Below are 10,614 nucleotides of genomic sequence, written 5' to 3'. Positions count from 1 at the left end.
TAAAGTTCTCTTTATAAAAAGTGTCTGGATTGCGACTGCATAGGCGTTCTGAGACTGAAAGGCAAGAAAGTGTATCTGCTGCCCGAAGAAGTGTTGACCACTCGAAGCATTCGCACTCAAGAATACGACATCAGAAAATTGAAAAAGAAGAAAACATGGAAGAAAAAGGTCACCGCGAAAATGAGCCTGGCAAAACACGGAAATGCCACAGATCCGCAGCAATACAGCTATCTTTCTCTTGGCACTCTCTTTTGGGGAACAATTATCCTCTTAGGTACTTTTTAAATGATTTTCAAAATGAAATTTCTCTGAAATTAGCGAATGTCGCCTCCTTGGAAAAATCCCGGGGCGTAACAACTTTTCTGACTTCAAGCTGTAATCGAAACTACAGAGAATGCGTCAAAATTGCTGAAATGGATATCTGCGGCCATTTGATGAAGCAATGCTTCGAGACCAAGGAGTTCATTCTTCCTGAACCTGTTTCTAAAATCGAAAAGCCAAAATCTGAACCTCTTGTTTTCTCGGAAGAAGAAAACGAAGTGAATCTGCGCCGCTGTCAAAAGAAACAGTTTTACGACCAGAATATCTGCCGCCATCTCTGCTCGAATACGCTTGTATTGGAATCAATGAGGACTAAGTCAATCTCGCCCTGTGAATCAATTTGCTTCGAACTGACTCAATCTTCGGACGCAGCTGGAGAGATTTGTCCTTCTCAGAAATATTGCAGAAGTGGATGCCCATGTCCGTTTTACGAGTGTGAGAAAGTCGATTCAAGACAGAAAATGATTCCGGTTTTTGATTTAAAATCAAACTCAACGGAATCAATGGGCGAATCAATTCCTAACAACAACACCATAATTGCCCGTTGGGATGAGCGAAAACTTGAAAAACGCAAATTTCGAAAATTCATTTTTTCCGATTACAGTGGAACTGATAGACAAATATATAGTTCGGCTTCTTCAGTATCTGATGGTTCATCTAAGTTTTTAACTTATGAACGTTTTTTAAATAATTTAAATTAGCAGTGCTTGACCCTCAAGTAAATAAAAAAACGCGTTAGTCAATTGGTGCGACTTTTCTCAATGGCGAGCATTACTTGGTCGATGCAATTGGAAATCTTATGAGAGTGAAGGAGAGTGATGGTGATCATCCTATTTTAGTTAAGAATGGACATAGTCAAATGTAAGGGTGTTTTTTTTTGTTGCATTTATCTTGCATTTTTAGAGGATTTTTCGTGTTTCACTTTGGCTCCTCTATTGGAACTCATCATATCGAGATTCGTTTTGAAGAGAAGGGAACGAAGGTTTTTCCAGTTGTTGTCGTCTGCAAATGGTCAAAAAGAATGAAATGAAATTAAACTAAACCTTTCTGACCCTTAAAAGTTCTCCAACTAGCAAATCCGACAAATGCTACTACTATGCCCCCGATTACAATTTGAACCGTTTTGAAGAGGCACAAGGGTACATTGCTAGTAACCATTTCAATGCGAAAGTCTCTTCAACCAGCTTCAAGGGAGTATTTTATCTGATGAGCGTGAAAATGGGAGATTATAACATCAAACTCTCAACAACTTTGGCTTTGAACAGAATCCAAATAAACGAAGAACTTGAAAAGGGCTGGAGAAAAAATGAAATTCAGCTTCCGGCTGTTTTGAGAGACCTTGATCCTGTTCACGTCGTCCCTTTGACAGAAGTTGAAAATATTTTTAGTAAGATAATTTTTACTTTTTACAACTTAATAAAGATGGATCTGGGAAGACTGCTCCTTATTTTGGTGACGAGGAGTGTTGTTCTTTCAAACACATTGTACTCGTTGTTGTTGGAGGCGGAGGGGAAGTTTATCACTCTTGGGAGCGAATGGATCGGCTCTCTGGTCAAATATGAAGAAAAATCAATTTGTTTTTCGAAATTATTTGCTCCGAATGATCCGTCTTACACTGATCAAGGCGAGGTGATTAATGATGAATGCGAGTACTTTGTAAATGGAATAATAAATGACGAGAGAATTTTTCTCCAAAGTTATGTGTTTGACACTTTATTTGAGATCGAATTTGACTTCGGAAAGGATAAACAAAACTATAAATGCGTTTATACGCGTTGTTTCTTACGTAAAGCAGTTTTGCTTATCTACTAAGAAAAAATCGAGATCGAGTTCGTGCAACAGAAAGCTCAGCAGAAAATTCACGTGACAAGCAATCCCTTTTTCGCCTTCCACGACGACGGTTTTCCTGCTTTTTCAAAAAATGCCGTTTCCCAGCCACGATTTCCTCAGCCAAGCTTGTACCACAAAACAATAGTTCCGGATGAATTCTTTACTTCGCTCAAAGAACTGACGCATATTTCAACTGTTGAACTGGAACTCAATGGAACAAAGAAATTTCAACTCGAAATCGATGTTGGAACTGGCTTTTTGAAAGAAACGAAAATTCTTCAATTCAAATTTTTTGACGAAATGACTCTTTTGCGCCTTCGACTTTCAAAAATGACTCGTTTTGGATAGAATCCGATTTTTTGACAAGTTTTTTATTCAACAATCAAAGAAGCAACTAGATTTTGTGTTTTGTTTTAATTCAAACGGCTCTTTTCTTGAAGTATTTCAGGAAAAGATTGATTTTGTTTGACTCAATTTTTAAGTAATAAAATATCAAACTGAATGAAAAGGGCAATGAAAAAGAAGCTAATTCAAAAGTAAAAATAACTGGACTGGAAAATGCCGAAAGCAAAAACTGCGAATTTTCAAGTTCGACCAAGAAACGAAAATCAAAAATTTGATTTTGAAATCTCGAGTTGATTCTCAGATAAATAATATTTTACATGATTAGGGTTTTTCACCGAAAGCGTTATATACAGTGAAACCCTTTTTGGATGATAAGAAATTTTAAAAGGGGCCTTAAGGGATCCCCCTGTTTTTTCAACTACTCGATAAGGGTCTATATTTGATATTTTCAGATTCCTCGTGTTCTGAGGATCATTTTGATGTGTTATATGACCCCTTTACGAACATCTTTCCTCGAAATTTTAGCTATCAAAAATTTCCAAAGTGCATGTTTATTGTACGGGAAAATCGGATTTTTTCGGTTTTTCAATGTCATCGAAAGAAGACATATACAGTCAAAACGCACAATTCCGGAACTTTTTTCGGCGAAAATGGCAAAATCTCCGGAATTGTGCGGATTTTCGATAAAAAATTTTTCCTCTCAAAAATCTGTTTTTAAGGGGCAAAGCTCAAAATGGCCTTTTTGATGGACAGCACTGACCTCTTTGACACTTTTGTTATTCTGAACCGAGTTTTCGACGTTTTGACTGTAAAGGGTCTATCGAAAGCTCAGAACGCACTGAATTAGAATAAAATAACCGCATTAGAAATATCGGCCTTATGTTGGCGCTAGAGAGCAAAAATCACAAAAAACGCCAAAAATGAGTACATTTGGTTGTTCTTAAGGGTAGAGTAGGATCCTTGCGCGCGCCCCTTTAACGCAATTTCTCATCCTCAGAGAATCTGATGGGATGATTATACACCAAAATTTCTTTTGAAAGTTATACTCAAATTTTACAGGCTTTCTTCTCGTATAATTTATTTTTTCTCTCTTATCTTGTTGAGCTGCAATTTACTCTCAATATTTTTCTTTATTTTTCTATCTCCTCCTAGATTATGATAAGCAGGTCATTGTGACTGGTACTGTTGGAAAGGATTTTCATATGGCTTTAATAAATGGCCAAAAGATTTTCAAATTTCCGCCTCGCTCGCGAATCATGATCGATTTTAAATTTAATTAAAATAAATTATACGAGAAGAAAGCCTGTAAAATTTGAGTATAACTTTCAAAAAGAAATTTTGGTGCATAATCATCCCATCAGATTCTCTGAGGATGAGAAATTGCGTCAAAGGGCGCGCGCAAGGATCCTACTCTACCCTTAATCCCGCGCAGCAGCGTAAAGCACTAGCGCGCCGTCACTTCCACTCACTTATATGATGATTTGAACACCTTCCGAATGTTTCCTCTCTCCCAAAATTTGAGAGCTGAACGATAAATGTATTATCGTTTATTATTAATATTACATATTTGAAAATTGAAAGTGTATTTTGATGTACTCAGCAAGAAAACTCAAATTTTAGTAAGAAAATATGTCTTACGGCGAATTATTGCATTCTTAACGAAATTCAATACCATATTATGAATCAATAACCTTGAATCAGTAGGTGTCATTATTTGAATTATCAATTTCGCGTCAATATAAGACTTTTAAATTTTGTGGATGGCCGCCGCGCCGCGCCTTTCCGTGAAAAACCCTATACATGATTATGATGGCAATTACAAACCCTACGCATTCAAGCCTGATGGTTCGAAAAACGAAGGAATATTCGTCAACAGTCCATTCGATTACAGCGGTAGCGTTTCTCAATACGTTCTCTTTTCGAGACACGCACTGATCAAAGGTCGTCTGCATATTTTTGGTGGAGTTTCTGGTTACAACAAGGTAATAAAATGAAGAAAATAATTTCATATTTTTATAGATCGCCCGATTGGATGGCTGCCGATTCATCGAGTTGTCTTTTCGACTTGACCACGATTTCAGGTTTGGTCACTCTGCTCTTTCGATTGAAGAAGGCAGCAAAGGTGAACTAACAGACAATTCAAAATCGGCCCAAGTCCTCAAAACCTGAAAATGGCAACAAGGGCAACAACCCAATCATGATTCTAGAGAAAAACTCTCACGAAAGAAAATTGACCGAAATTTGTAACCTGTAACGCTGAAGCTTCCAAAATGGCAGCTCAAACATTGTGCCCATTTTCTTCTCTTTTTAAAGTTTATTTTCTTTGATTCTTTCTGTAATAATTTGAAGTTTGTCTGTGCCACATAATAGAGTTTACGTGTGAAAAAGCATCTTACATCACGAATCAAAGTTTATTTGATAGTTCAAACTTGCATCTTTCTACTAAAAACGCTTATTAAAATAAATAATCAATAAATTTTTTTATTTGTTGAATTTTGAGTCTGTCTACGAGACAAGAATCGAACTCATTTTTTCTCTAGATGGGAAGTATCAGAGAAAAGCGTTCAAAGCGATCCGGCTTATCCGTGAGAAAAGGAGAAAATGTCTCAGTCTGGAACTGAATCCCAAGAGTCGATGCTTTCGGACGAATTTGTTGTTGAGAAAATTCTGAGCCAGAGATTTTATGAAGGAAGGATGCAATACCTCATTCGGTGGCAGGGGTACAAGCCGTAAGTACTAAGTTTTAGCGTTCACACAAAGTCGTTTTTAGGGAAGATGATACTTGGGAACCAGAAGAAAACATTCGAGATAGACGAATCATCGACGATTGGGAAAGTAATTTTCGGATTTTGATTTTGCTCAAGATGTAATTTTTTTCTAGAAAAGAACTCCGCGGATGAAGCCACCAAATCGACCGGCAGAGGCAAGAGGGGAAAAGCATCGTCTTCTTTCGCAGCAGCAACGAAAAAGGGCTTCGCAAGAGGATTGGTTCCAGAAAGAATTCTTGGCGCGTCAAGAATCGTTGATGAAAATGGCAAGCGAACCGGGGAGGAGAAGCTCTATTACATCATCAAATGGTTAGCTATTCTTTTCGCTCTAGCATTTCAGTAAGAATTTAGGATCAACAGTGAGCAAGCAGATATCGTAACAGCCGAAGAAGCGAAGCAGAAGTGCCCCTATTTGGTTTTCAAGTTTTACGAAGAGCGAATTCTGCCTGAACAAGAAACCGCTGAAGAAAGAATTCAGTCCGCCATGGAACCAAAAATAAACTGCCTTCGGATGAATAAACATGATATAATAAAAAATGAACTTTGTTTGTGAAAAAAGAAAAAACTGTTGCGTCAGCAGGAAAGAATGTTGAGAACTGCACAAAGATTGCATATTTAGACCTGTTTTGTAAACATTCCTATGGTCCTAGGATAATGCGTGATAGTCGCATCATTTGACGTCAATATGAAGCTCGGAAACACTCAATTTTGGCTTTTTTTGAAATTTTCCATATTGCTGAAAAATAGACAGGAGCATAAATACGTAATTACAAAAAGCACAGATGCTTGAATCATTAAAATCGTAGTTTATTCTTTGTGGCCGGGAAAAACCTTTTCAATCGTCAGCGAAGTGGCGTGATTCTCACGCGTCGGATTCATTCGAGGTCACTCCCCAAGGTCACATTGCAGATGTTAGGGGCGCTGCAGTGGGTGGAGAGTCCTTTATAAGTCATTTCCTTTCAAAAAGTGTCAGGCTTTCTGTTTTGCCCCAAAAGGAAAGCCCCAAAGATAGACACCACCAAAAATAGATAGAAAAAAGCATGATAATCAAAGATAACAACAACGAGCCAACGACTCTTGATTTCGACGCACGAAAAAATTCTACGAAAAAGAACTTGAAACTGGCGACATCATCGAATACAATGGCGCTTTTTACAAAAAGGGGTCATTAGAAAATTCTCTTGAAGTCTGCTTGCCGCTCAACTCTCAAGTCGCTTCCAGGGCTCTAAATCTGAGGCAAAAATCAAAAGTCCGGTCTGTCCAGGTCCGGGCACTTGGCCGAAATTTACAAGTCTGGTCTGTCCAGGTCCGGATTGGAAAACCCGGACTTTAAGTCTGGTCTAGTCCGGGAAAAGTCCGAAAAAGTCCGAAAAAGTCTGGTCCGAGAAAAAAGCCGAAAAATCCGGTCTGGTCTGGTCTAGTCCGGAAAAGTCCGAAAATTTTTTGAATAAAATACAACAGAAACTCGTTTTTAAAAATTTCAATATTTCGAAGGAAAAAGCTGACGGGGGGGGTCCTTAATTAAGAAAAACTTTGGTATTATTTTCGAAATAAATTCGAATTAGAAAAATCGTAACTTACTCATCAGTCATTTAACAACGAAGATTCGAACTTTTTTCGAAAATTTATTGAGCAAAATCATGTAAAATTTTCGTATTTGGTTTTTTTTCCGTTTTTGAAAAAAATCTGACGACATTCGACGACATTGACGACATTCGACGACATTGACGACATTCGACGACATTCGACGACATAGTCCGGGCCCCCAACGATGCATTGTTGAAGAAAAAAATCATAAGAATAAGGGGGTTCTAGAGAGAAATGAGTTTTTCTTAGAAAAATGAAGACTTTTCGGACTTTTTCGGACTTAATTGGTCTGAAAATAAGTCTCTAAGTAGTCCGGAAGTGGTCAAGTCTTCTCGGACTTTCTCGGACTTCTCGGACTTTTCGGACTAAAACATAAGTCTGAAAGTGGTCCAGCTTTTTCGGACTTTTCGGACTAAGTCCGGGGACAAAGCCAAGTCTGGTCTGGTCTAGTCCGAAAATTTTCTCAGCCAAAAATCAGAAGTCTGGTCCGTCCGGCCGGACTAGACCGGACGGACTTCGGACTAAGTCCGAGCCCGGACTAATCCATTTAGAGCCCTGGTCGCTTCCAAGGAGGCCTTGGAAAAGATCAGGAAGATAGTTTTTCCTGAAAACGCCGTTACTGTAGTTGGTAAGAGTTGATGGCGGAAATGGTTGATAGATATTTTTAAGGCTATCCAAAGTCAGGAAGTCACTTGATGATGTCGATTTTGGATGCAATTGGGATCAGACGACTGGAAACGCTGGGACTGAAAGATACAGTAAGATTCCAACATTCATTTATTCAAAAAAACTTTCCAATTCGGTCACACCTCCTGAACCTCACCCTAGGACATCGTAATTAGGGCGCTTTCGGACAAATTTTTTTATCTGACCGTGATCAACAATTAAACTAGGTCGTCAACTCCTTGGACCAGCAACTCGCCGCGATTCGTCAATACGAAGGCCTTGTCCACACAAATCATTGCCACCTCTACCCAAGCAACTTTCCGCTCGGCCACAAAGGCAAAATCGTCTTCGTCGAGCGCGCAACTCCCGCTGTTGTCGTCTCAGCATACCATTATCTGAAGAAACTTCCATCGATGCGCCCGTACCTCAAAAAGTACGGAATCAACGAGGACCTACAGAAATTCGCCAGATTCATGTTCGAGGGAAAACATTACTGGGGATCGTCAGAAGAATACAACAAACAGTGGAGGGAGTTTGCTGAAGATCATCCGGAGCTTCAGATTGAATGTAAAATGAAAAGTGTTGGTGAAAATTAATGAGATTTTAGTTTTCAAATTTGGCGAAGTAATGGCAGATAAACCGAAAGAAATCTCGAGATTGTTGAAATTTCTCGAAATTGAAAACGCCGATCTTGCAGAAATTGTTGCAAATGTAGGTATATTTTTCGGGCCGAAATCTGGAACCGACAAAAATTTCGACAAATTTCGCGTGGGCGGCTTTTCGGCTCCTGATTGGCCGATAAACCAAATCCAGGCTTCTTATTGGTTGAAAACTTCTGTGCGAAATTCGTCGAAATTTTTGTTCGTTCCAGACAAATCGCCTATTTTCCTCGTTGATTTCAATCATTCTTTTTCAAGAGCGATATCAAAAAAGCTCGAGAACACCGAAAAAGCATCAGCAAGGAGCAAGGAATCAAATTCGAAGAAGACGTCATTTTCCGCTCAGGAAAATCGAATGGCTGGAGAAAAGAGCTTTCCGAAGACACAATTTCTTTTTATCAATCTTTGCAAAAATAAATTTCCTGACAATGACAAACATTTTCTTTTTCAAAATTTTTTATGACCATCATCAAATTTTGACCACTTTTTTGAGAAAAATTCGAGAAAAATCTAAAGCGGATATTTCAAATTTGCGAATCTTTGTTATCAGCAGCACTCAAGTTTGATTTCAAGCTACTAAATCAACTACAGTCTCATTCTTCGAGAAAAATCGCCACACCTCCTCCAACTATTTGACAGACAAACAAAACGCTGTATTTCTTGAGCCATTTCTCGGCAGACAAATTCAACAATAACGAAAAAAATGAGTTTTGATTTCAAGGCGAGAAAAAAGTTTTACGAAAAGGAGCTGGAAACAGGGGAAGTAATCGAGCACAATGGGGCGTTTTATACCTCCGCGATGGCTGGTCCGGAAACTTTGGAAAAATTGCGAAATGCGGACTTTCCGGAAAATGCCGTAACCGTCCTCGGTAAGAATTACGCCCTTTGCTCTTATTCATGCTGTTTTTTAGGCTTTCCGAAGTCTGGTAGTCATTTGATGATGTCGATTTTGGACGCGATCGGAATCACCCGATTGGAAACGCTCGTGGCAAAAGACAAGGTATTCCTTCATCATTTTTCTTTCATTCCACCTATTTAGCACACCTTCCATCCGATGGAATTCCGCCCAAACGTCGCTGCTCTTGACGACCAACTCGCCGCCATTCGCGAACACAAGGGTCTGGTCCACACGACTCACTGCCATGTCAACCCTGGCAACTTCCCGCTCGGCCACAAGGGCAAAATCGTCTTCATCGAGCGCGACACCCCCGCTGTAGTCGTTTCTGCTTTTCATTTCTTCAAGAAACTCCCCTTCATGGAACCGTACATGAAAAAGCACGGAATCTATGACGACCTCCAGACGTTTGCCAGATTCATGTTCGAAGGAAAACAAGTCTTTGGAACGCCAGAAGAATACAATCAGCAATGGAAAGCATTCGCAAAAGAACATCCTGAGTTGAAAATTGAATGTAAGTCGAAAAAAAGGGATGAGGTTGAAAATTTCTTTCTAGTTTTCAAATTTAAAGAAGTGGTTGCTGACAAACCGAAAGAAATTTCCCGATTGTTGAAATTTCTCGAAATCGAAAATGCCGACTTGGCGAAAATCGTCGAAATGGTGAGTTTTTCTCGAACCCTAAGTCAGAGGCTGAGATCGGCAATTGTGCGAAAAACCTGAGTCAGGGCCTAAAAGAGCTAAAATGAGTTTCGGACCCTGACTCAGGTTTTCAACACAGATTACCGAGCCAAGCTCAGAGGCGTTCTGAGTCATAACTTATGACTCATAAGTTATGACTCATAAGTCTTATGACTCATAAGTCTTATGACTCATAAGTTATGACTCATAACTTATGACCCAAATAGACTATTTGAAATAGTCATGTATGATGACTCATCAATTTTTTCTAGAGCGACATTAAAAAGCACGAGAACATCGAGAAAAAGAAGCCGAAAAGCTAGGAATCAAATTCGAAGAAGCCGTTGTCTTCCGCTCCGGAAAATCAAAGGGGTGGAAGGAAGAGCTTTCTGCTGAAACCATCGCTTTCTACGAATCGCTGAAAAAATAAAAAAAAAATCGTTTTTGAAATTATATTTTTTTTCAAGAGATCAAAAAACCGCTCCGCCGCCGCGATGATATTTCCATCCTGGTCGGCGCTGAGTCCAAAATTGTTTCTACCGGTCAATTTGTTCGAAAAACCGGTGCTTCGGAAAAAAGTAAACAGCGACGAAATGATCAAAATTCTTATGAAAAACAAACTCTGGATCATTTTTATCGCCCTGATCGTAGTTTTTATTTCCCATTTTCACATTCAAAAAGTAAAAAGAGAAAGAGTTAAAAGAGAGGAAAAGAAGAAAACTGACGTGATTTTGGAAAGATTGGAAACTGGAAATGAAAGGCTCGGCGCAAATGGGAAAGCGGTTCATTTTGTTCCGGTTAAAAAGGATATTCAAAATTTACAACAGGTTTGAAAAATGGAAGGAAAAAAAGACCGAAAAGAAGA

General features: G+C 39.0%; 2 protein-coding genes across 2 annotated transcripts; both read left to right on the top strand.

Annotated features, from left to right (window-relative positions):
• Window positions 1-5,091: 5,091 nt before the first annotated feature.
• On the top strand, window positions 5,092-8,113 carry LOC145711723 (uncharacterized). The gene is made up of 7 exons (XM_081789413.1): window positions 5,092-5,225; window positions 5,267-5,331; window positions 5,378-5,573; window positions 5,616-5,809; window positions 7,521-7,609; window positions 7,680-7,685; window positions 7,745-8,113. Exons 1-7 carry the CDS (start codon window positions 5,098-5,100, stop codon window positions 8,111-8,113), a joined length of 1,047 nt encoding a protein of 348 aa, XP_081645539.1. The 5' UTR covers window positions 5,092-5,097.
• A 727-nt stretch (window positions 8,114-8,840) lies between these two features.
• On the top strand, window positions 8,841-10,171 carry LOC145711647 (sulfotransferase 1C3-like). The gene is made up of 5 exons (XM_081789338.1): window positions 8,841-9,045; window positions 9,088-9,176; window positions 9,216-9,585; window positions 9,628-9,731; window positions 10,022-10,171. The coding sequence occupies exons 1-5, from the start codon at window positions 8,880-8,882 to the stop codon at window positions 10,070-10,072; spliced, it is 780 nt and encodes a 259-aa protein (XP_081645464.1). The 5' UTR covers window positions 8,841-8,879; the 3' UTR covers window positions 10,073-10,171.
• The last annotated feature ends 443 nt before the right edge of the window (window positions 10,172-10,614 follow it).

This window comes from Oikopleura dioica, chromosome 1 (assembly GCF_907165135.1).
Source record: "Oikopleura dioica chromosome 1, OKI2018_I68_1.0, whole genome shotgun sequence".
Classification (NCBI taxonomy): domain Eukaryota; kingdom Metazoa; phylum Chordata; class Appendicularia; order Copelata; family Oikopleuridae; genus Oikopleura; species Oikopleura dioica.
The sequence above is the reverse complement of the archived record's forward strand: the minus strand, read 5'-3'. Positions and strand labels throughout refer to the sequence as shown.